General features: G+C 48.3%; 3 protein-coding genes across 5 annotated transcripts; 2 read left to right on the top strand and 1 right to left on the bottom strand.

Annotated features, from left to right (window-relative positions):
* Positions 1-111: 111 nt before the first annotated feature.
* On the top strand, positions 112-14,744 carry VIPAS39 (VPS33B interacting protein, apical-basolateral polarity regulator, spe-39 homolog). 2 transcript variants are annotated; one of them, XM_065063813.1, is made up of 20 exons: positions 112-240; positions 347-439; positions 911-1,025; positions 2,318-2,461; positions 3,456-3,494; positions 3,838-3,902; positions 7,247-7,303; positions 8,185-8,277; positions 8,937-8,970; positions 9,408-9,510; positions 9,599-9,626; positions 9,805-9,878; positions 10,423-10,498; positions 10,793-10,927; positions 11,484-11,525; positions 11,927-12,016; positions 12,411-12,497; positions 13,029-13,118; positions 13,435-13,539; positions 13,812-14,744. In XM_065063813.1, exons 2-20 carry the CDS (start codon positions 347-349, stop codon positions 13,830-13,832), a joined length of 1,491 nt encoding a protein of 496 aa, XP_064919885.1. In that variant the 5' UTR covers positions 112-240; the 3' UTR covers positions 13,833-14,744. The 2 variants fall into 2 exon arrangements, with proteins under 2 accessions (XP_064919885.1, XP_064919884.1); XM_065063812.1 differs by having other exon boundaries at positions 152-240; positions 911-1,013.
* Positions 14,745-19,351: 4,607 nt separating this feature from the next.
* Positions 19,352-20,720, top strand: NOXRED1 (NADP dependent oxidoreductase domain containing 1; the record flags this gene model as incomplete). The annotated part of the gene is made up of 2 exons (XM_021287495.2): positions 19,352-19,584; positions 20,221-20,720. Coding segments are annotated over 2 exons (525 nt in total), but the record flags the coding sequence as incomplete, so codon positions are not given.
* Positions 20,721-21,610: 890 nt separating this feature from the next.
* Positions 21,611-24,951, bottom strand: SAMD15 (sterile alpha motif domain containing 15). Of its 2 annotated transcripts, none has more exons than XM_021287493.2 (3): positions 24,618-24,951; positions 24,437-24,535; positions 21,611-22,113 (listed from the first exon to the last, which is right to left on the bottom strand). In XM_021287493.2, exons 1-3 carry the CDS (start codon positions 24,888-24,890, stop codon positions 21,847-21,849), a joined length of 639 nt encoding a protein of 212 aa, XP_021143168.2. In that variant the 5' UTR covers positions 24,891-24,951; the 3' UTR covers positions 21,611-21,846. The 2 variants fall into 2 exon arrangements, with proteins under 2 accessions (XP_021143168.2, XP_064919891.1); XM_065063819.1 differs by having other exon boundaries at positions 24,677-24,935.
* Between the last annotated feature and the right edge of the window lies 1 nt (position 24,952).

The following is a 24,952-nucleotide window of genomic DNA, read 5'->3' on the forward strand; positions in this document are numbered from 1 at the left end:
GCCCCGAACCCAGCTGCCAGCAGCTCGACACCAAACACCGCAGCGCCCGGCGCGGCCCCCTGGGACCTGTAGTCCGGGCGCGGTGGCGGCGCGCAGGGCACGTCGGTACTCGTAGTGCGCGAGCGGAGAAACGCCGGGCCGGGCCGCGGCGGGGGGGACTACGTGTCCCAGCGTGCCCTGCGGCAGCCGCCCTGTCCCCCCCCTCCGTGCCCGGCCGGTGGCGGCGCCTGGCGCGGGAAGGTGAGCGGGGCCGGGGGGCGGCGGGGCGGGGCCGGGAGCCGGGACACGGGACGTGATTCCCCGCAGACAGCCGCTGCCCTCAGGCAGCCGCGCGGTGCCGTTGCAGATGAGCAGGGCGCGGGCGGACGAGGAGGAGTACTGGCACAGCTCCAAGTTCCGGGCCTTCACCTTCGACGACGAGGATGACGAGCTCTCGCAGGTAGGGTCCGGTCCCAGGTCTGCAGGGGCACCGCGGCCCGGCCTGACTCCCCCGGGCAGGACCCCGCACGGCCGTCTGAGCCCGGGCCTTGTCCTGGCGCTTCCTCCGCGCTCCGAGGGAGGGAAGGGCAGGGCGCTCCCTCCTCCCTGTGTGGAGGCCGCTGGGGGCTCCCGGTTCGCCCCCCCCAGCACCCACTCCGGTGTCCCGTTAGGACCGTGTTGCCACGCCTGTGCACCCGTCTGCATCTCCTGCTGTTTGAGCTGGCAGTGTCTGTGTAGGTGTCAGTGGCCTTTGCATCCCCCGTGGTGAGGAATGGCACCCACAGGCACAAAATATCCTCTCCAGAAGATGTGGTGCAAGCTGAAGAAGCTGTGCTCGGAGTTCTGAGGGAGATTGTTCGAGAGTAATAGGAAACAAAACACACTCTGCAACATGGCTGGTTTTTATGCAAGCTCTTACGTTTCGTCATAGCTAAAAGAATCCAAACGGGCAGTGAATAGCCTTCGGGATATCGTCGATGATGATGACGATGACGACCTTGAGAGAGTCAGCTGGAGCGGAGAACCTGTGGGAAGTAAGTGCAGAGGTACTGCAAGTTATCCTTGAGGCAGAGGGAGTTTAAAATTACCACTTAAATAATGTCGTTTTAGTTGAGATCAGGAGTGCTACTTGCTATCAAATCCTGTGTATCTATTCTAATTCTAGCCTCCTCAGGTCACATTGTGAGCCACTTGATTTACCTGTGTGGATCTACTGAAAAGAGAGTGAGCAGAAGCCCAAATTACATAAAAGTGTTCACACAAGTGAAGGGAGTTCATTGTGTTTTTCCCAATATGTAGCCCATCTTAGAGCAGATATTTTGGAGGTTATGGCTTGATATTCATCATACTCACCTGGCCTGCGAGATTCTACGTGATCATTTCCGTCATACTGCTGCCTGAAGTAGCACCCCATAAAATTATCTGTGCTTTGTCCACACAGCACTTTAAGGAGATATTCCAAGGTTGTGTGTTTGTAGACTGACCCTTATGCTTGAAGTTTGAAAGGGAATTGTAAGCATTAAGCAAATGCGGTTTTAGTGATGATTGGAATGATCTCATGACACACGCACAATACTGTCTGCCACACTTTGGAGTTCAGGACCCACACACTATGTGGCACTTGCTAGCTGGTGCCAAACAGTGAAAATTTACATTTGGATCACCCAGAGGACCTTCAACAGTCTGTTCTTTTTGTCCTGTGCTGTTGCTCCTCCTTCTGATTCAGGCTGTTTCTTTCTCATCTGAGGTCTCTACCTATCAGCTTTTTTGCTCTTTCACCCTGTCCTAAAATGTGCGTGTTGTGCAGCTGCTTGAAAAGAAGGGAAAGCTGTGTCTGGAGACACAGGAGGGAGACATATGCATCGCTGCCAGCAGCATATGCACATTGATAGCTGTTTTGTGTGCATGGGGAGCAAAACTATCTTAGTGTTCCAGTGTTCAGGCAGTTACGCTCTTAATGCATCTGTAATTTGAGGTAAGCCCGGGATTCTCTGTCTTGCTCTGTACCTTTAGAGCAAGGATTATGCTTTACTACATGCAACAACATGTAAATGTTTGGTGATCTATACTTTTTTTTTATGAAAGCCATAAACAGCTGTACAATACTGCTGAAATAACCATTTCTGGAGGACAATGCACAACTGTTTAACAAGCAGTATTACACAAGATTGGGATCCTGTGTGCTGCATCTACTTAGTGCCAAGGGTCAAAGGTATCGGGATGTGCTAGTACAGAACTGACCAGGACACACTTAGTAACATCCTGCTGTGCCGTAAGATCGTTCTTTACAGACTGGTTTTCTCTTTCTCTGTTATAAATGACCTCTGTCTGCACATAGGTATCTCCTGGTCCATCAAAGAGACAGCCTCCAGTAGCAACAGCTCGCTGGAGGGCCGAGACTCCAGCCTACAGAAGGGCTCTTCTTCTTATGCTGCTTTACCAAAACAAGTTTCTTCCTACTCCCTAAGCAGCCTATTCAAAGGTAAGGTTCATCTTGTACAATATGGACAAATGGCTTTTCCCTCAAGAGTGTCAAGAGGCAATTGTGTTATCTTACAAAAATCATTTTATCTTAAGTGTATTAATTGCAAAGCAGGGAAGCTGAGATCTCTCCTTAGTGTGAGAGTGTATCACTGGTCAGAAATTGGAGATGGTCTCATGCAGAAGATTGCATGCTCTTGTGGTACAGGAGGGGGCTTTGGAGATTATGGCGTCTTAAAAGCCAGACTCCATAGAACAGCAAGGTAGAGCACAGCACTGTACAGCAGTCTGTTTGGTGGAAAAGAGAAAGTTACAAAGGGACTGGCTCGACCCCTGTGCCCCTCATTTTATCTTCAGTATGATAGACAGGTTGATTATTCTTTATTTGGAGCTCAGCTGGCTGTTGTTAATGCTGTAGTTGGTTCAACAAACACATGGCAGCAGCAATGGTAGCATATCTGGTTAGAGGGAGAACAGCACAGCAGGCCATAGGGAGACCTACACAGCTTGCAAGAGTTCAGCTCTGTTGTCTCACAGCCAGACAACAAACCAGCTTTCATTTGTCTCTCTCTCTCTCTCTCTGGGGTGTTTTTTCTACTCTCAACTTTGATATACAGTGATAACGAAAGGCATCCAAATCTCAACCCTGGTGAACGAAGCTGTCCATGTTGCCATGGCCTAGCGCTGTGTGCTTGAGCCTCTGCTCTGCAGGTAGATGGGTGAATTCAGGCTTTCTCACCTCCCCTGGCCTCAGAAACAGGAGGGCAGGTCGGACCAGGGTGTGATGTGGTTTGTGATGCCACGGACAACTTCAAAGGCTTAGACCGCAAGTGAGCCTCAGCTCTGCCAGTGTAGTGTGAATTGCTATACAGAGTGGCTCATTCCACAGTAGCGTAGCTGCAGCGTACTGGCTTGCAGTCTAGGTTTGTGTTTCCTCTGCAAGAAATGTTGCTGGTGAAGAGACTGTCTCTCATTAGTGTTTGCTTTGATTTCAGGACGAAACAAACTTCCAAGTTTCCAGTCCCTTTCAGATGGTAAGTTTTGAATCCCCACCTAATTTTAGGAGAGGTGCAGATTTACTTAAACCAAAGCGTTTCCAAAAAAAAAGGGAAGTGTCGTCTTCCTTATGTGGCAGAAAGGGGACCTGAAACCTGGGTTGTCTGAAAGTTATTCAGCATAGAAGAGAACAAATTAGCATGATGGCTTGGGCTGATCTGCTTATGTACAACGATGACTGTTGGGTTTAGAGCAACTTTGTGTTGCCATTTGTTGCCTGAGTTTGGGTCTTCTTCCACAAAAACCAAGAAAAGGGTGTTTTTGGAAGTGGATGTGAATCAGGATTTTGATGCGCTACTTAGCTTTGCCTTTCCCTCTCAGCCCTCTCTGACACAGGAGTTAAAAACTACGCCCCAGAGCTGCGCAGACCGAAAGCTGAGTACAAGGTGAGCAGCCTGTGTTTGTAGAGTGCTGACATCAGAGTACCGCCAGGAGAAGTTCCTGCTCTGTTGGTTTCTTGGGAAGTGATTAATTGCTATTTCAGACAGCAGAGGGCAATGCAGGTAGGACAGGGAGCTGCAAAATGCAGCCTTAGAGTAATTCAGGTGTTTTCCGCTTTTGCTTGGAACTAGGGAGTTTTGCTGGGGGTCTTGGTTACTTGTTCTAATGAATGGCTGAGCAGTCTTTATTAAAAGGATTTCTAAATAGTGCTTTGCCTGTAAACTGCTTTCATGCTGGGTCAGATGAATTGGCATCATGTGTGCTTTTTAATTTTTTTTTTACATCTAAAGGCTTTTAAAATTCTTGTTCATGAGTCACTGGGACAGCACAGAGGGAGCTGCACAGAGGTGGAATTCCAGTTGGCAGGAATGTTCTTCTTGCAGATAGCCAGTGTTAGGTGTTGCAGAATCTAGTGGATTTTGGAACCAGGTGGATTCCTCCCACTATTACAGATTTGAGGTTGTGGTCCATGTCTCCCTGTCCCTCCAGTAACAGGATGGAACACATATTCCAAACAGATACAGACATGCACAGCACTAACACAGCTGCCCACACAGCCTGATGCAAACAGAAACCAACAGACACATAAGCAAACAACACTTGAGCGTGATCCTGAGCCTCCTTTCTGTCTGACCAGGACTGAATTCCGCTAGTGGAGCGTACACACATTCTATGGGTCTCTCCAGTAGCTGGTCTTACACATCCAGTTTGTTTTGTAGCTGAATCCCAGACCCCTTTCTTTTCCAGTTGCTGGCACCTGGACCCTTGAGCCCCTGGACTTCATGCTCCCATTCTGGTTCCTGGTACTCAGGCTGTTTATTCCACTCACTGGCTGGTTGAGTTTGTGTTCACTAGTGTTCATACAAACGCATACACTTGGAATAGAGAGCCCACCCACACAGAAGGTGGTTAAATATATAATTTAATGGGAATATAAGACTGCAGTGATCTATTTCAGGGCTTAGTCAGACAGGCACAGGAACTAGCTGCTTGTTTAAACTTGGCTGGCACCCTATGGCCCCTTTTTCCTCTTATTTTCCCATGCTTGTTCCTGACCAATTTATTTTGATCCCTCCCTTTCCTTGCTTTTTGTCTTTCCCATAAACTTCTCTAACAAGCCTCACACACTTACAAAATCCTTTTAGGACATCATTTCCCTGCGTCTCATACTAAGTCCTGTACCTCTGTAGGGTTGCATGGTGTTTGGAGAAAGTTGTTTTTGGTTTACTCATCTTGGAGGGTTTTACACAACAGGTAATGAAATGACCTAATCTGTCTTATTTGATGGTGACACTGAGTGGCCAAGTCAGTGTGCTCAGACTGCACTGATTAGGTTACTGAGTTTTCTCCACCTGTCCTTGGCCATTTGATCCTCTACGAGGTTGTCAGGTTTATGTTGATTAGTCATTAATCACCTAACCTAACAGGCAGCACTTCCTGAAAGCGCAGCAGGAGAAATAACTGTGCCCTGTTGTGTTCTGTGCCTGCAGGGGCAGGGAAGTAGGAAGGAGAAGGGTGGTATAGTCCCTTAAAAACAGGTAGGAGTATTGTTAAGTGGGGTGGAGCAATGAAGGGACAGTTGGTGGCAGCTCTGACAGTGACAGGCTGAGGAGCTTTCTCTGACCAGAGGTGCTGTAGGGAACCCTGGTGCTCAGGACATTTGACACTCAGCTAGATATTGACTTGAGAGACTTACGTGCAGTTTTCCCCTAGTAGGACTGGGTCAGCCCTTTTTTTACTGAGACTTGGGCTTTCAGTAAGCTTTCAATGAATTTAAAATTCAATACCCTCACAGCTGGTTCTGATTACTCCCTTTTTCTGGCTCTTTTGAGGCAGAGGACTGAATTACAGTCACTGGCTTGAGTGCCTCACAAAGACTCAGATGCCTTCTTGGAGCCTGAGTTCAGGAGTGGTTCAGGCCACCACCACGTCTTATCCAATGCTTCCAGAATGTGGTGTCTGCAGAGAAAGAACTCTGGTTGTTGCAGCAGTGGTAGCATATTACTTCAGATGGTGTAGCTACAGGGTTCAGTGCTCTTGTCACATTGTACTAGTCCTGTGCGACTCTCCAGGCACTTGCATGAGGCTGTTGTCCCTGTGGTTTCCACGCTGCTGTGGAAGGCTCACCGGCAGAAATCTGTCCAAATTGTAGCTAGAAATTGACTCCTTCCCCTTCAGTTTTGGGTTTCTCAGTTTTGCATGTATTTTGTTTGTCCTTGTGAAAGCAACATCGGGCTTTAATTTGTGTTATGGTTTAACCTGAGCTAGCAATATAACCACGATAGCTGCTCACTCACCCTCCTCCCCACCTCCCAAACAGGGGAGAGAATCAAAAGGGGAGAAACTTAGACTGAGATAAACAGAGTTTAATAAAATAACAAAATACTAATACACTACTAGTAAATATGTATATATAATAGAAATAGAATATAAAATAAAAGATACTCAATGTAATTCCCCACGAACTCCATCCACACTGAGCAGCACTTGGTGCCAACAGCCGATCCCAGAGAGAGAATAGAGTGAAAAGACAGAAAGGCCCAGAGGCCTCTGCAAATGGCAGGATGGCAAAAGGCCAAACTAAAGAAAGTCCCAAAGAGAAGTCCCCCAAACTGTCCTGACTCCAACAAAGAGAGCAAATAAGCGAGAGAGAGACCAGAAGCTCCCAAGTTTCCTTAAATATGAAGCATGACGCTGATGGGATGGAATATTCTTATTGATGAGTCTGGATGTCAGTCAAGCTCTGCCCCATCCATGCCCCCTTCCTTGATGCCTCACACCTGTGGGCAGAGGGCTCAGAATGTCCTTGGCTCTCAGACCAGAGCAATTAAAAACATTAACTCTTTTCCAGGCTTTTATCTCTTGTTCTTGAACTAACTCTAAATAATGACCATGCTAGCTATAAAAAATAAATGTTTCTAAGTGCATGAAGAAAATTAACTCATTTTCAGTCAAACCAGCACAATTTGCAAGGAGGACAATCTGTTGAAGTGCACTTCTTATAAAGGGTATGACTAGGGACCTTACTGAGGCAATAGAAAGACTGCATTAACGTCTGAGCCTCCAGCTTCTGTCCCCACCATCATGCAGGGTCTGAGGGCCCAGCATCTGCATGTGAACGCGGTAGGGACACATCCTCCTAACAACCTCTTGGAGCAGCTGAATGCTAAGTCTGAGAAGTCACACGTGGGCCATCAGTCTGATCCAGCACAAGTAGAAAGCAGCTTGGGAATTGCTGGCGTGATGCAGTCTCTTGCAGCTTGAAAGCTCTTTATTTTTCTTGTGGCAGGATTACAGCAGTGACTGGAGCCCCAAAGATACAGTCAGGCGGATGCAAAGGGGCAAGGTAAGGACTTTCCCACCTGCTTGCAAGAGATGGAGGGTGGGTGGTCCTAAGCTGTTGCACACTTCCCAGTACTCCTGGCTGTTCCAGGAGCAGGGAGGGGATCTGTGCTGTCTGCAGCATGTAGTGGGGAGGGTGCTTTGCCTGTCTGCTGCCTTGCCAGGTGACAGAGTGCTAGGATCACACCAGCTAAGGAGTAACAGGAGACCTTCACGGTTTTGTAGCATTTTTTTACTTGAGTCATCCCCTCAGCTAGGCTCTGACAAGGAGGTATCTGTACCACTGTGTCCCTCTCTACTCTTTCTGCTCCCTTGGGCTGGGTTTACAGAAAAAAATCTGGTGTGGGGCTTTACTTCCTTTCTTAGTTGGTGGCAAATGAAGAGAGGAAGAAGCAACCTTGGTTACACTGGAGCTGGATTCTTAGTCTCGACTGCATCCATTTTCAGTGAGCACACAGGGAGCTTGTGGTTTCACACTGCATGTGTCTCCTCAAAGGCTAAGGTGAACTAAAGGCTGAGAGAGGCCACAGTTATGGGGTAGGAAGAAAGGAGAAAGAGTCTTACAACTTCTGTGGAAAGGGCCCTACAAAGCTCCTTCCTCTTCTCAAGGCTGGTGGTTTGTGGCGTGTGAGGAAGTTTTGCCTTGTTATAAGGGTGTTGGTGCTGAATGTGCAATGTCTGCTGTCCTAGCCTGGACAGTAATGAGTGCTAACTTGGCAGCTCCTGTGGGCAGATTTGCTGGGATCATGGAGCACGTGGTTTCAGCTAAATAAGTTCTCTGCTAGTTGGGAGAGCAGTTATTCATGTTGTGGACTGGCTTATGGGGGAATGATAGGTAGTACTTCTGATATGCTTTACAACTACTTATACCTCCTCTATCTCCAGGTCTGCTCTCTAGAGAGATTTCGCTCCCTGCAAGACAAGCTGGTGCTCTTGGATGAAGCTGTGGCAGGGAACGATGGGAATGTCATTACAGCTGTGAGTCCTGCTGGGGCAATATAGGGCTAGGACTTCCATGGTGACACCACAGAGGGAGCTTGTGTGAATGCAGTCAGTTGGCCACCTGGTCTTGCAAGATGGGATGTTATTCTTTACTTAAAACCAAGAAGTTACTGAAAAGTGGTAAAGCTTAAGACTGAGAAGTTCCATATTCTTGCTGGCTTTCTGATGCTCCACAGAATTCATGCCAGGTTAATAACAAGGAACCTGATCCTTCAGCCTTATAGACCTTTGCAGCAACTTCTTGATGGCTGAAGTTAATCTGTTCATTGCAGCACAGAAGATTTGAGAGACCTCTCCAGTTTATTTGGCTTCTAAAGCATCAGGCAGCAAATGGGACCCTCAGAGCTTCCCTCATCCGTGTCCTTTAAGCCCTTGGATCTCTCACGGAAAGGATTTTCTTTGTAAATCTTGGTCTCACTTTTCTAAGCTCCAGCGCAGGAGCTTAGGCAGGCATCCAGGCTGTGTCCCTGGCTCACTGCTTGTCCTGTGTCTAGTGGGTAGCAGAATTCAGTTCAGAGCTGTGTCTTCAGAGGCCCTTTGCAAAAGCTTCCACAGGCCTTGACCAGTTTGCTGTCTGTCTTGATTCTGGTGAAGGCTGGTCTGGTCAGCTAAGAACTGCCTTTCTGTGCTCACAGGTCCTGATATTCCTGAAACGGACACTAAGGAGGGGTAAGTGTGACTGGGGCCAGGATTTCTATAGTGTGTCAGTTAAGGGCAGAGGGGATAGTTCTTTCACTGGGTGCAAGTCACAAAGAGAACATCTGGTGTATTGCTGTTTTACTGAGCGTTAAATATTTTTGCAGCAAGTGTAACATGGGAGGGGAGATGGTGATGCCTGTAAAGGCCCCAGAGAGGAGCTTTAAGCAGTGGTTGTGATGGGGCGAATGAAAATGAATCTATAGCGGTAGCACACTGCTGTGAATTCAGGTGGCAGCCTAGTGAATGGGCTCTTGTTCTGAGCTCTTTCCTCTAAGACTGTGCTTTGAGACAGGATAAGGTGGTTGAATCCTGCCAATGGCTTGCAACTCTATGCACCATGCTTAGCCCACTCTAGCTTGGTACTGCTAACTTACTTTACCCACCTGTATGTATCTCTTTTCCTGCAGAGATTTTGTTTCGGGAGCTGGAGGTGCGGCAGGTGGCCTTGTGTCATCTGATCCATTTCCTCAAAGAGTCGGGTGAGCAGAAGATGCTTCTGGATCTGCTGAGGTGAGGCTCTTGCCCAGCTTTGTGGTGGGGCTAAGCACGCTCATAGGAACCTGCCTCCAAGTAAATACCTGTTCATTCCCTTTTGCAGGTTCCTAGACCGGACTGAGGAAGTTGCTGTGAGTATTCCCAGGAGCAGAAGCTCCCTTTCCTCAGTGAAGAGGGAGTACAGTGGGTAGGGGGAGGCAGGCTGCAGGGTGTCTCATAGTCAGGCAAGAGATTTGCATCCCCATTTTGCCCTCTGGAGTCCTGTGTCTCCCAAATCTGTGAGATTTGCTTCTTTTCCCCTCCTTCCAGCTGTCCCAGTACCGGGAACATTTGAACATCCAGGATGTAGAAAAAAGGAGGGAATTTCTGAAAGGCTGCATTGGGTAAGAAAAAATGCAAGAGGGTGGGAGGGATGTGGATGCTTCACAGAAGGTGGTAGTAAGAAAATCAGATCTCTGTCCCGGTGCCACAGCTCATGTATTTTGAGAGCTGATGTTGGTTTTGCCTCAGTGGGAGTGGGGTGTTGTGGACACAATGTAGACCAGAGAGGAAGAATTTGTAGTGATCACTAGTCCAGCAGCTTTTGATGCTTACTTGGAGACAAAGATGCTTCAGGGACCTGCTGATCATTGACCCTTCAGGTTGTGAAGGATGAAAGCTCGGGTGCCTAAACACTGAAAGAAATTGGTAGCACTATCTTTAGGGTGTTCTGTGAGAGATGCCACATAATTTTTCCTTCTCTGGAGCCTGTCTAGAAGAGAGCCAGTTGGAGAGGGCAACGAGGCAGGAGCCACTCAGGTTGAGGAGAATGGGAGGTGTTCTCTACATCTCTGCCAGTGGGGAACATGTTTGGTAGAGAAGAGCATCCTTCTAAGTGCACTGTGTTAAGAGCTGCTGACAGTGTCTCCTTCCTCTGTGTCTGGCTAGGCTGCCATTTTCAGCTGAGGATACCTCCCACATCCAAGACCATTATACCCTGTTGGAGCGACAGATCATCATTGAGGTATGAAATCTTCCTTGCTGGTCGGGAGGTGGTTGGGACTCGCTGTGAGATCTCTGTCTGTCCCTGATTTATACCACTTTGGATCTAACCAGCCTACCCTGGCTACTGTAGTTTAACTGCTATCCAAGCTGCTGTGCCAGGCACACGTGAAATACCAGACCTAAGACTTCATGGCATGTTGAAGCTGTGCGTGAGCCTTGCTATCACAACACTCTCCCCAGGTCTTTACCCCGCAGATGGGTTGGGCAGTTGCCCTGGCTCATGTTCAGCCTTTCTGTCTTCCTGTTTCCACAGGCCAATGATCGCCGCTTGGAGGCAGCTGGGCAGTCAGAGATATTTCAGAAATATCCTCGCAAAGCTTCAATTCTCAATATGCCGCTAGTGACCACCCTCTTCTATTCCTGTTTCTACCACTACACAGAGGCTGAGGTGAGGATGAAGAAGTGGGAGAAGAGAAGGGTTACATCCCATCTGTGTAGCCCTCAATATGTGGGGTGGTTAAACTGGGAGACATTAAGGAAAGAAGGGGATGGAGGTCACATTTCATCCTGCCGACAGATCTGGAGGAACCCAGTTCCACTTGCCCATCTGGGACCGGTTTGGAGTTTTATGCTCTAAGATGGGACATTCAACCTGGGACAGCCTGTCAGGGACCTGCCTCCTAGAAACAGCTGTCTTTTACTTCTGGCTCCAAGGAGTCAGAATTGACCTTTATTCCCATGAGGCTGACGTGTGTGATACAGGTCTTGGAAGTGCTGGTGGTGCACCAGGTACAGATATAGGGGAAACCAAACTGGAGAGCTAATGGGGTGGCATAGTTGCTTTCTTCTGCCAGCTATTCCTCCTGTGGCACTGACATGAGCAAAAAGCAGTAGAAACTTAGGGAGATTCTACCCTGTGCAAGGCAAATGCCTTACAACAGGTATCTGAACCTCTCCTGTGGCCTTTCTTGCTGAATTTACACTGACTTGTCTGCTCTCTGTAGGGAACATTCAGCAGCCCGACTAACCTGAAGAAAACATTTAAGGTACGTGAATCTCCTGCTGTTGTGGCAGCACTAGCTGAAAATGCAGGCAGACAAATTGTATTTGGTGAGGGAGCTGGGCAGGAGGAGTTTGGGGGGCTCAGCACTGAGATATGGAGGGGGGCATGGCATTCTCCTTGAGCAGGGCCATTCTAGAGGCTTAGAAAGGCAAGTGGGGAGCCATGTGGAGGCTTTCACTGAGTGTACCCTGGCTGCAGCAGCACTTGGAAATCTCTGCTTCCTGCTCTCTACAGTGCTGGCCCTGGCCTCAGGCAGCATCTCACCTCCTTACCTGGCTATTGGTGTGGGTCCTGACAGGGGTGGGGGCAGATGCCATTCCTGTCCAACCCACCCAGGCCTTCTGAGCTGTGCTAGTGCTCTGACTGCAGCTTTCTGCCTTGCAGATTCCTGATAAGCAGTATGTGCTGACTGCCCTGGCTGCCCGTGCCAAGCTGCGAGCCTGGGACGATGTGGATGCCCTCTTCACCACCAAGGTGAGCTGTGGAAGGTCTTGCTGGGGACTCAGTTCCAAGTTCTGATATCCACTACTGATAGCTGGCTTGTTCTGGAGTTACCAGACAGACTTGTTTTATTTCAGCAGGGCCCAGCACCTCTGCTGCTGAGTGTTGATATGTTCCTCCTCTTCCTGCCTAAGACCTCTGCTGGGCCTGGCTTGGCTGCAGCAGCAAGGTCAGAGAAGGGGGCTGCCCTCGTGCTTTGTCACCAAAGGGTTTGCTGCCAACCTATGCCCAGCCACTGCGTGAAAGGCTCTGCCAGTGGTGCATGTGGTGGCTGGTGGTGTACCTTGCTGGCACCAAGGGAAAACATTTTCTTGTGGATGGAGGGATTGCCCTTTAGGATTAACGTAGGGTTTGGCTCTCATTTCAGAACTGGCTGGGCTACACCAAGAAGAAGGCACCTATTGGCTTCCATCGGGTGGTGGAGATCTTGCAGAGGAACAGTGCTCCTGTGCAGGTGTGCAAGGAATTGCTGCTTATGTCCCCCTGCTCTTTTTTGGGATTTGAGGTGTGAATGATTCCCCAAGGGAGCTGCTTCCTAGCTGGGAGTGGGAGAACGGCTTGTCAAGCTGCTGGAGGGCACAGCCCTCAGCTGAGTGACCTGTGCATTGGTGGGTGGGTGGTAGTGAGGGCTGAGTCCTGGGTCTGACTGCAAGAGTGACAGCAGACGTAGAGCAGTGTGGCAGCTTTCTCCCCGCAGTGCATTGCCACCTTTGCTTGCTACATGAGCTGTTCTTAGGCTTAATCTGGCTGGCAATGGCTAACCTAATCTAGAGGAATGAGGTAGCCTATGATTCTGAGCTTTGTGAACAAAATTTTACTGCCTCTGGGGTCCTGAGCTGTCTTGTCCTCATTACTTACTGCAGTGAGAAGGAAGGGGTCAAGTCTGTGCGACCAGCTATCTTGAAAGGCTTTGTGACTGCGGTTGAGATAACGAGGCAGGATGTACCTGCAGAACAGAGCTGAGATGCTCTTCCTTCCCTCACAGGTGCTGCAGGAGTATGTGCGCCTGGTGGAGGATGTGGAGACACGGTTGAACCTCGCCACCAAATACAAGTGCCATGATGTTGTCATTGAGGTAGGTCCCTGCTGCGTGTGTGAAGACATGGGACAAGAGCCTGCTTTTTCTCCCTGGCTTTCCTGCTCTGCCGTGTGCCCCTGTTGTCATGTGTCTGTGCAGTTTGTTTACTGCTGTGGCCTGGGAGCAGTGATACAGTTCCCAGTGGAAGCCAAGTGAGCCACGAGAGTGGCTTCTACCATTTGTGCTGTGGAATTGTGTTGTGGTGGGAACTTGAGGGGCAATTGAAGAGTTGCCCTGCTCATCTACAGGGCACCATCTGTCTATGGAAGTGTCCTCTCCACTCAGCTGGGTACTGGTTTTGCTGTTTATCTAGACGTATAGGGATCTGAAGGATCGCATCCAGCTGACAGCGTATAAATGCAAGGTGGAGCGAGGCTCTGCAGATGAAGAGAAGATAAACAGCATTCTCAACAACATGGTAAGAAACGCCTACTTTTTCTTCCAGAGACTCTCATCAGAAATGGCCATAGATCAAGTGTAAGGGCATGGCTGTCCTACATGCTTTTTATCCCTGCTGGGAAGCTATTCTTATGTTTGGGGTTGCATTCAGTGTAGGAATGAAGGGTGAAACTGATGGAAGTAGCACCTCTGGACATAGTTGTCCTTATCAGGGATTGGGAGTTGTTAACTTGGCCCCTGAGGAATCTGTGTTCAGCACTGACGTTAGCCATGTCTCGTTCTCTCTTTTAGCAAATCCGATGGAAGAACTGAGCACCTGGGAAGCAGCCTGCTTGGCCTTTGCCTTGCCAGTGAAAGAGGAAACTGCAAAACCCAGTCCAGTGCCAGCAGAGCAACTGTTACTACTCATTGCATGATCAATGTTCACCAGTGACAGTGAGTGCCCGTGGCTTGTGGGACAGTGGTATTCAGGCTGGTTGAAAGCAGCTGCTCCAGTGTAGCCAGCAAAGCCATGGTACTGATCCACCAGGGTTGATTCTTTTTGGAATCTAATTTCCTTTGACTTGGCTGTAAGCCAAGCTGTAAGCTTTTGTTTATGGAGGGACGTTGCTGGGCACAGGAAGGTTACATTTGCCCTGGGTGGTGCCTGGGCCTATTCTCACAAGAGGAACAGGTCCATCACAGTCATGGGTCTCCCCACCAGACAGTGCTGACCAGTCCCTGTAACACTCAAGCTGGCTTGGGCATCGCCCAGTCAAGGCTCTGGCTGGAGGGAAGCCCACTAGAGTGTGTTCGCCCTACATCAAAGCGTGTGTTGGGGAAAAGACCAGCTGTACCACAGAGCCCATTTTTTTTTTTTGGTTGGTATGTTCTGGCTCACCCTGGGAAAAGAGGTGGTGTATGAACTCCTGCAGAGAGCCAGGACAGCAGCTTCTGCTAGTATCCTTGTGCGGGCACTTTGCAGCTCTGGAAAGATCCATTTATGAGGGAAGAACAGGCACCCAGTGTGGAGCTGGTCAGAGCCCTGCTGGGTTGGGTGGAGAGCAAGGAGGGACCCTTCTCAGTTGGAACAAACCTGCTGGCCCCAGCAGCAATTTTGTCTTGAGTGTGTTATGCCAGGAAGGATTGAATTGCACTTCCTCAGAAACACAACTCCTCAAGCAACTGCTGGCTTCATCCTTCCAGACCTCACTTCAATTCCTTGAATAAAGCTGTCTCTTTCTCCTTGGGCTGTTTATTTCCTTCCCTCACTGAGCACTCTGTCACTTTGTGTGCTAATCCTGAGCAATTTATCACACCTCCCACAAAGTGAGTATGCAGGGTGTTTTCTCATGTCCTGAAAAGCACAGTGCGTGTCACCGTGGAGTGGCTTTGCTTGCAGTAGTGCATTACTTCACACCTTCAATGCCATCAGCACAGATAAATTAATTGTAATGTTGTAGGAGAGTTTGCTGCCGCAGGGGTGGTCATGCAAAGGTGAAGGTTACCTGTGGTAAGAGAGCAGTGTGAGGGCAGGTTTGGGTTCCAGCCTCCCCGCTGCACTGTGCACTCAGGGTTTTTTCTGTGGTGTGGGTTTTTTCTTGTTTGTTTGTTTGGAGTTTTTGTTTGTTGTTTTTCCTCACAGAATCTTTTATGTTGGAAGGGACGTCTTGATCATCTAGTCCAATCCTGTTCAAGCAGGGTCACCTGGAACAGGCAGACCAGGACTGTGTCTATTTGGGTTTTCAGTATCTCCACAGCTGGAGATGACTCAGCTTCTCCGGGCAAGCTGTTCCTGAATTTGACCACCTTCACAATAGAAAGGTGTTTTATTGTTTTCAGACAGACTCTAGTGTTTCAGTTCATGCCCACTGACTCTTGTTGTCAGTGAGTACTGCTGAAAAGAGTCTGGGTCCCTTTTCTTCATTTGCACTCGTTAGATACTTAATTGATAAGTCCCCCCTGAGCCTTTTACAGGTTGGAGATGCTCCAGTATCTACATTTCCATCAGGTGCCCTGAGAGTCTGAGTGAGTGCTCCCCAGCCTGGGCCTGGAAGTGGGACTGCACTTCTGTGGACTTTCAACTGCACTTTTTTTCATAGCACTTCAGGCAGAACTCACTAAATAATGTTTTTCTGCCAAAAATATTAGAGGTATGGAAACTCCACCTTTTTATTGGGAAGTAGAGAATGCTGTTTTTAAAAATATATTTATTTTGTTGGAAATACACCATCCACCAAACTTTAATTTAGTTGTTTGCTTCTATTTACCAGTCCCATCTGAGTGTAGTGGAGACATTAACCATGTTATTTGAATGCTGGCTAGTTTAAAGCCTGTTTCAGTTCTGTTTCAGTTTAGTCCCCTCTCTTCCAAACACTCCTAGTCATTTGCCAAGAGCCTGGTTGGTGACTGACACTTCAGGTGGTTAAATATTCACCCAACAGAGAAAACATCTCCCCAAATGAGTGGCAGTGCTGAAATGAAGATGTCCCTCTCCTTATTTCATGGCTGCAGGGTCAGTCATAGCAGCTGAGCTTCTTCCAGGGCTCCGAACATCCAGCCAGTAAAGGAGATCAGCCTGCAGCATTGCAGCAACCGATCGCTTGCAAACTGTCAACTACCCTGTAAACTCATAGAAAACACAACAAGTAGGGAGGATGGTTCTCCAGGGAGATGCTTGGGACAATAAAATCCTCTTTCTAATAATCTCAGGGCAGAGAGGAAGCAGGGATTATTAAATGGCTTTTTATAGGTCTTGAAAGCCAGCCAGATCCCAAGGCTCGGTTGTTTCTGCTAAAGGCTTTAAAACAGCCTCATGAACTGGGGCCAGACAGCTGGAGTGCTGTGCATGTTTGCTTCTGGCAGAGAGGCTGCCTGCTGCCTGGAGCTCTGCTGCTGCCCTTTGCCATGCGGGAACCGTGGTGGGCAGCGACCGAAGTCCCTCTGTGCCACTTTGGGCAGGCAGCCAGCGGTCTCAGCCTGGGAGCAGTGGTTTGTGTTCCACTTGCATGTGGCAGAGCACAGGTGACCACACTGCCAGTGCCCAGAGGTGCTGGTTCTGTGGGCATTTGAGTCCCTTTCTCCTTGCCATCGCAGCAGACCTGCAGAAGCAGGGGCTCACATGCTTTTATGACAATGCTCAGCTGGTGGCCTGTGTGGACATTGTGTTCCTCTGCTGCCTCCTGTCACATGTGCCATCTGTCTGCTCAGTCATTTAGCCTGCCATCGCTAAACCCTGTGTTGTGCACAGCTTCGTCACCGCCATTCCTCTCCTCAGGTAAAGCGGACCACATCATTTCAGAGCCTGGTCGTGCTACTGTTTAGGACCTCACGGGGCAAGCATAAAGCACATGCTCTGGCCGAGCCAGAGCCATGCAGGAGCACGGCTCTTATTGCCCCTCACAATCTTATTGTGAAATGTCATTGCAAACCTTGTCACAGTTGGTCACTTCCCCAACTTCCCAACTGCTGGAGTCACAGGTACAGTTTAGTTTCAGCTTCCTGTTTGTCTAGAGGAAGTGGTAGACTTTGTGGCTATAAACCTGAAAACATGATCAAAAGGAGTCAAGGCAGCTCCAGACAAAACACAATGCTGGCATTGAAACCCCACTCTGGCCAGGGCCTCAGATTATCACTGCAAGATAACCTGTCATGAGATAGCGCAGGAAACAAGGTGCAAAGAAGCAGCCTGCAGTCTCCATGGTCGAAAAAGCAAACCCAGTGCATCAGGTTTCGCCTTAAGCTGTTGCCGTAACTCTCCTGAGGGCTCTGAGTGGAGGGGTATGAGCTGTGCCCCCTGCTCCTGACCCCTGCAGGTGCCCAGCCCCTGTGGTCAGGCCAGTCCTGGCCATCTGCTGAGGTGACCAGTGAGGGGCCAAATATGACGCTGCTCTTCATGCCATGGGTGAGGCTGTTTACTGGCAAAAAGTTCACAGATCCTGCAAAGGATAACTGCTTCCTCCTTACCAGATGAACCTAGTTTTTCCCCCATCAGCTAAATCTGGGTGATGCTGGCTGTTGATTGATGGGCTGAGGGAGGACAGACAAGTCGTGGGCATCCAGCTGAGGAGAGGAGAAGAGGAAGGAGAGACCTTGCTTGAGGGAATGTGCCTGCAGTGGGGAGGGACCCAGACCTCAACATGTTCCTGCACCGCTGCATTTGTGGTATGACCTATGTGCATTGGGGGAGAAAGTGCAAGTGGTGACTTTCACACTGCACCTTTTTTCTTCGTTCTTTTTTTTCTTTAAAAAGACCACTACATGGCAAAATTAAGAACCCTGCTGCAGCCATCTCTCCACTGGAAGTGTTAACACCCATGGACAGTTTTAGCACAAGTCAATGGGGGTCAATCAAACAGGAAGCACCTTTCTAGCTGTTTAGGATGGCTGTTGGAAAGAAGTCATTATAAGAACCGTTAATGGGATGAATCCCAGCAGCCGCTGCCTGAGCCATGGATGGTGCGGTGGGGCATTCCCTGCGGCTTCCTCTGAGTTCCCTTCACTCAGGGCCTTAAGACTCCACGGTCCCATCCGTGCTGCGTGGCCACCTGCTCCGGCGCCGCGCAGCCCGGGAGCCTCCCTTCCCAGCCCCGGTGCTGCCCACGCCGGCTGCCCCGCTCCCGGGCTGCACAACTCTTCTGCCACAGTGCCACCGTGAGGCCGCAGTGACAGAGCCCCGGACAGAAGCCTGTCGGTGAGTGAGGGGCGAAGGGGACAGTCCCAGGGTGCTGCGAGCCCCTGCTGCTGTGCAGGCAACCTGCCCTGCGCTGCCCGAGGTAAAAGTTCTTTTTTCGCTTAAAGTTGGCGGCACTTCTTCTGAGGAGTCGTGCACTATGGTTTCCCTGGCTGTACGACTCAAGGCTGCGTCTGGGCTGGCCGTAATTTTGTTAGTTAGGAGTGCAGTGTGGGGAAAAAACCCTCCGAGAGAAATCCTGCCCCTGCACAGCTAAAGCTGCAGTGGAAGTAAGGTGCACAGAGGGTGTAGTCATGCATGAGAAGTGGATGGGCAAAATGAGGCGCTACCCTGTTTCCCCCAAAATAAGACAGGGTCTTATATTAATTTTTGCTCCAAAAGATGCTTAACTTTTTATGTGCATAGTTGTTTGGACACTATTTAAATTGACTTTTAAAATGAACTGTAACTAGGGCTTATTTTTGGAGTAGGGCTTATATTTTGAGCATCCTCAAAAATCCTGAAAAATCATGCTAGGGTTTATTTTCAGGGTGGGTCTTATTTTCGGCAAAACAGGCTATGTGTCTTCTTCACCAATTTTTCTGCTTAGAGCCCAGGGGTTGCCCTTTCTTTCAAGAGCACTGCTGTCCATGGACCTGCCACCTGTTTCTAGAGCTACCATTTCCCTGCATGAAACAATAGTAGCTCTGAGGTTAAATCAGTGAGCAGGAGCTGAGATACACTTTCTGAGCAAGAACATGGCCCAAAATATTTTTATTTTCCCTCAGGCTCAACTTCTGTTTCCATGGCTGTGCTGTTCCTATTGCTGGCTGCTACCCCCCTCCATCGCAATTTCATTACACATTTCTGTGTGCACTTGTAATTCTCATGTTGCTGAACACTCTTAAAGCAGCTACAGTGCTCGTCAGGCAGTGATGGCAACATGGTTCTATGACTTTACACGCAGCCTGTAAAAGAGTGCTGTTTACTCAATGAGAATGACCTACAGAAAATACAAGCTATACTAGACTTGTTACTATTAACTTCAGCATCCCTCACCTAAAATGATTCTAGATCAGAGGTTCCAAATAAACCAGCTCTGACTGATTGCCAGTGCAATTCTTCACAGGAGTGTGAGATAAGAATATCTCTTCACATCTGTATGCACACTGGTAATTAACATTTGATTTTGTTTGTCCTGCAGGGAAGAGTCGATGCTGAATGGCTGGTGGCCTTTTTCTACACAGCCATGAACAGCAGCCTGTGGCAGGGTCTGCCTCACCAGAAGGCACTGGAGTTACTCTGTTTTCCTGAATGCTGCCCCATCTGTGCAGAGCAGAAAACTTCCTGCCCACAGTTTATGTGCAAGAATTTTGTCAGCAAAGGTTTTGCCTCTTCAGTGACTCAAGAGCAGTAAGTAAAGGGTTAAACGATGAGGTACTGCTTGTCCAGGCTTCCTCTTTGCACTGAAATTTGCCTCATCCCACAGCTGAAGCATGGGCTGTCTTGCTATGTTGGAAGATGCTGAACTGCGTGTTGCCCTTAAGACCACACACCTGTGAGAGAAGGTTGCCTTACATGATATATTAGCAATAAAAGACCTGGACTATCCTGCATTACTTTGTTCCTGGTTCCTGTTTGGCTAGTTATCAGGCTTGTCTGAAGCTACTGATCAGGACTGGGGCATTGGGTGAAGAAAAAGAAATTCCTATGGGAATATCCAGAGAGGACAGTTCTTATAGGTAATGAACTTACGGCAGATCATGGACTAGACTATTAAGGATGTTAAGTCAGGGGAACAGTGCTTGACAGAAAGGACTCCTGCTTGTGCAGGGTTGTTCTAGAGCTATTAGGCTCAGTTTTGCTCCGCAAGGCAAATTAATGTCTGAAACACTTTAGATTCAAATCTCTGAGTCTGATTGTTTCTCAGAAACCCAAGAAAGAGACTCGTAGTCAGACTCTGAAGAAAACCATTATTTGTTAAATTATTAACAAGCTGCTTTGGACTGTTATTACCCATAAATGTTTCTACTTGTTTCCTCTTCCCAGAACCTTCCCCTGGTTTGACCTGACAGCTGCACAAGTGAGAGAGTCTCCCTTTAGCCAGCTGCTAGAAAAAAGTGAGTTTGTCCAGTGCCATCTTGCTCTACCGCATCAAGCATCCTCTGGAGACTGGCCTATAAAGCAATGTGTGCTGGTCAGCACCAAGACATCTCTTACTTCAGCTATAGTGGAGCCTGGTGTGACAATAGATGATGAGGCTCTACTTTCCACAGCTGCTTCTGTCATTTTCTCAGAAACTCCAGAGGAAACTGCTGACTATGATTCTAAATCCACATAAACTATAACAAAGCCCAAGGCAAAATGCTTTGCTGAGCTCTCATCCCAACTCCACCATGGGACTGAGTGGTGCAAAAACCAGCACTGTTCACTCCCAGACTCTTTAAAATATTCCAGCCAATAACCCTATGTACACACTTGCTTCTACAAGTTTCACTCTCTAGATGTGCTCAGCAAGCTTGTTTCTTCCTGACTGCTAGAGTCTTGCTTTATTTTATTCTGACTTTGGTTTTTACATAGTCACCTTGGCCTATGAACTGCTTCAGTTTCACTGGGTTTCTCTTGCAGTCTCAATAGAAACTGAATTACAAACCCAAATCGCAGTTATTTCATAGTGGCTACAGCTTGGCATAAAGTACTAAACAGGATTGGACCCAGGGGTTTTTTTTGTTTGTTTGTGTGTTTTGTTTTGTTTTTTTTACATGTTGGATCTTGAGGATGCTGTTGATGGCAGACGAAATACTAATGACTTAGTCACAAGCACTCTTTTTGTTGAGCCAGGCTTTAATCAGCACTTATTCATACTTCCTTGCTGGTGGTGATGCACCCCCCCCCCACCACACCACAGACTACACGATACTTCTTTCAAGGAAAAAGGAGGTAACTGGATATTCTGTCTGAATCCACCCTGGACAAAGCATTTTTTTATTCCTTAAATACTCTAGTTCGGCTTACAGTATTTTCTTGTACTTCCTGCTGTCATCTATCCTGTGTTTCAGTACTGTTTATTAAGATAAACCACGGCCTGGGTTTGTCTCACAGGAAATAATTTCTGTGGTGAGGCCAGGGATTAGTTGTGCATGTTGTAAATAGGCCCCTCGCTTAATTATGGTTGCTGACAGCAGCTGGCACCACACCTGTATACCAGTTATTGTATAGCCATTTATCTTATGTCTGGGCTTTACAGTGAGCCCAGTCAGCGGACACCAAAGCCTGGGAAGAATCTATTCACTTGGGCTACAAGGAAGTTGTTATCAATCATTGGTAATTAAAATATGTCTAAAAAATGTCTATGATTGGGTTTTTTTTCTCTTTTTAATCAACTGTGAAGCGGAAATGAAAGACAGACAGTGGTACAGTCTGATTTATAGCTTCTGCTTCACTTAGTTCCTGGAAGCAAATGAAGCATTGCGGATGTGGGGATGTGTTTCTGCTTCACTTAGTTCACAATGTGGGGATGTGTTTGCTGTCATCAAATAGCTAAAGCTGCAGTGGTCTCTTCTCTAATCAGGAGAAGGTGGAACTGTGCCTCCTTGGACAAACTTCAAGGAAGTAAGGGTATATTCTGCTGTCCCTGCTGGGCTTCTTACAAAGGTGAAAGTGCTATGAGAGTCTCTAATCCTGCCTCTGGGTGCCCTGTGATATAGGGAGAGTGTCTGCTTCTACCTCAGTCTGGGCTGGTTGCAAAGGAGGAACTGTACTATAGGGCTGGAGTCCTGCTTCTTGGACAAACTCTGAGAATGTGAGAGCATCTGCTTGCTTTCCTGATGGGGACTTTCGCTCCAGGAAGAGACCCATGTTGTCTCTGTATGGGAGGGCAATGGATCTGTTGAAGAGAGGCTCCTCAATTCCCAGCAACTCTCGTATGTGTCGTGAAATCTCCTGAAATAGAAGACAAAATACCAGAAATTCTTATTTCACGGGGCAATAGCTAATACCATTCACTCTGTGTCAGAGCAGTAGGAAAAAGAACTGAATTTTGGAACAGTTTCACACTTGAAGTTGCAACCTGAAAGGGACCTGAAGCCATGAACCCCATGTGATGTTGTAAAAGCAGAGCAGACTGCTCATTCTCCAGATTTACTGTGCAGGATGGCATCACATCTGGTCTCTTAGTGGCACAAATAACTCTGCTTTCATCTTTGTATTTGCAGAACAAACAAGTTACGGGTGAATGATCTGCAATCTATTCTGCCTAATGCAAAAACATTGTTGTTTCCTAAGGTATATTGTCAATCACGGAATCTACACACAGAAGATGCGAAAAACTAATTAGACCAGTAAGCCATATTTCTCACTAAGAAAATGATGGGTGACTGGCTGTCTGAGCCAGCTGGACTTCAACTGTCAGTGAACAGAGCCTTGCCATTGTTTTTAAAGTCACTTCTGAGAATGTAACCTTTTGATTTGACTGAAGCTTCAAAATACAGTTCAGGAGGTTTTACTGATCTCTCACAGCATTTGCTCAAAACCTTCCCCCAACTTTGGCTTGTCTCTCAAGAGCAGTACCCTGCTTTGTGTGATATCAAAAGAACACCAGACTAGTATCTTCAGTGGCTTTTGATATTTAAAATACCAGTTCAGTGGAATTAAAACCAGTAGTAACTTCACTTGTCCATGCTACCTATCTTCCACATAATTCACCGTGTAGTTCTCTGCAAAACTGCCACTTCCCCTAAATTGCAAAAAGTTTCTCTCTCACTGAGCTGATGCTATCACATTTATTTCTATAGTAACTATCTCGGTTTCAACTGTTTGCTGCCTTTTGTTGATATTTCATGTTGGGAAACTAATGTACTCAGGATCGTGGCCTTAGCTTTGCACCTGCTCTAGTACACATTTCCTGAAAGAACCAAAGGGCCTCATCCTGCCCAGAGCTCTGCACGCCTGGATTCTATCAGAGTGAAGGTCTCTAAACCACAAATAACTGGCAGGGTAGGGCATGATCTTCAAGAACAGCTAGCAGCTAGGTTCCACTGAAGTCTGTAAGGTGTTCCAAATTCACTTGCAAGCTTTGGGAAACATTACAGTCTTATTTTCAAAGTGGCTGCAGCATGCTGGCTATCGCTTATCTTAGCCCTGAGGAATTTCAGTTTCTACAGAAGGAAGAATGGGTTACAGGTGATATGTCTAACCCACGGCTTAGTGTTTCCTCAGCAGTTAGACTACCACTATACATAACCCCTATATCCCAACGTGAGACTGAGGCTCATACAGCCTTATAAAATTCTTGCCGTGTTTGGTAAGTGCAAATGACTACGAAGGCTGTATCTTGCTTGTATTAAAAATACTTTTGAAGGGTCCGAAAAACAGCTGAGATTGTGCAGCCAGACAGAACTGTAGTGAAATTGCTTTTTGGCACTCTGGAATAAAACAAACAGTGCCCATACCCTAGCCACTGGAGCATAAAGATTTTTCTTGTTTTCCTGGTTATCTGGACTTCTACTTTGTGTCTTGTAGGGAAGGCAACTTTAAATCACGATATGAAACAAATTATTTGGCTCTGTAAATGCAGCCCCATGTTCCTCTGTGGTTTCCATTAGAGAGGGGAAGTCAACTTCCTTACTTTCTGAAGCTTTGGAAAGCTACACTTCAGTCTAGTTAGCTTAACTGTCAGTGTTTGTTAAAGAAAAGATGTAGTTTTGAAAGAAAAATAACCAATTAAATGTTTATAAAATGAGGAAGAGACAGATATGCTGTTTGTGTTCAGCAAAGTGTGAAACAAGGAAGTAATAAGGATTTGCCATGCTGCTGCTTGAGATGGGTGGCTCAGCTGCTGCAGGTTAAACCTGACTAGATTTTTAGAAGTTCTACAAATCAGTAAGGGGAAAACGACAGTAAAGAAAATTACTGAAAATAAATTCTGAGGGATATCTAAGAAAGGTGCATGCACCTCAGTAAGCAATTTCATGGGGCAAGAGGAGCACCATAGGCTTCAAGAAAGGCCAAGCACTTCTGATGCACTCATGGTGTCCCAGAGAGGAAGGCCACAACCTCCAGCTGGCTAAGGATTTATACTTGAAAACACTCAAGAAATATAAGTGTTTGGCTGAACAAATCTGGCTGCTGAGGTTCAGGCTCCCTCTTAGAACAAGCAATCCGCCCGGCAGACGGGCTCCGGCCCAGCTTGCTTGCAAGCAGCCAGGGCCAGAGCTGGGCTCCGAGGGGCTGAGGAGGGGGCTCCGGGACCCGCAGCCGCCCGCACCTGCATGTGGCCGAAATCTGTGACGCCCATGGCGGGCAGGTTGGAGCAGTTGGCGTGGATGAGGCGGCGGCCGGTGATGCCGTTGGCCCTGAAGCATTCCTGGGCAGGGAAGAGGCAGGAAAGGTGGGTGGGCTGCGGGTCGCCCGCGGCCGCTACCGCCCCGCCCGCCCTTCACACACACACGGAGTTCACGGCCACCGGTTCGGGCGGTGCTGAGGGCGGGGGCGGGCAGTCCCGCACCTCGTACTGCGGGAAGCCGAGCTGCACCACCCACTCGGCCACCTCCTCGGCGCTCCAGGCCAGGAAGGGCCGGGCGGACCGCGGATCCCCCGCGCCCTCGTGCTCGACCTCCGGCGCCTCGGTCGCTCCCGGCCCCGCGGGCTCCGGGTCCGGCTCCATCGGAGCCGTCCCCGGGCGGCCACGGTAACGCGTCCTTGCGGGGCCCCGTTCTCATGGCAACCTCCACTTCCGGGAGGTGTACCCCGTTTTCCTTTCCGCCACCCCTTCGATGCTGTC

Source organism: Columba livia, chromosome 5 (genome assembly GCF_036013475.1).
Source record: "Columba livia isolate bColLiv1 breed racing homer chromosome 5, bColLiv1.pat.W.v2, whole genome shotgun sequence".
Taxonomy (NCBI): Eukaryota; Metazoa; Chordata; class Aves; order Columbiformes; family Columbidae; genus Columba; species Columba livia.

Coding starts and splice junctions, on each gene's coding strand:
- VIPAS39 (XM_065063813.1), top strand. CDS start 347: ATGAGCAGGGCGCGGGCGGACGAGGAGGAGTACTGGCACAGCTCCAAG. Junction 7,304..8,184: donor GGCGGATGCAAAGGGGCAAG/GTAAGGACTTTC, acceptor CTCTATCTCCAG/GTCTGCTCTCTAGAGAGATT. Junction 12,498..13,028: donor GGAACAGTGCTCCTGTGCAG/GTGTGCAAGGAA, acceptor CTTCCCTCACAG/GTGCTGCAGGAGTATGTGCG.
- SAMD15 (XM_021287493.2), bottom strand. CDS start 24,890: ATGAGAACGGGGCCCCGCAAGGACGCGTTACCGTGGCCGCCCGGGGAC. Junction 24,536..24,617: donor CCGGTGGCCGTGAACTCCGT/GTGTGTGTGAAG, acceptor TTCCCTGCCCAG/GAATGCTTCAGGGCCAACGG. Junction 22,114..24,436: donor CAGATTTCGGCCACATGCAG/GTGCGGGCGGCT, acceptor CTTCTATTTCAG/GAGATTTCACGACACATACG.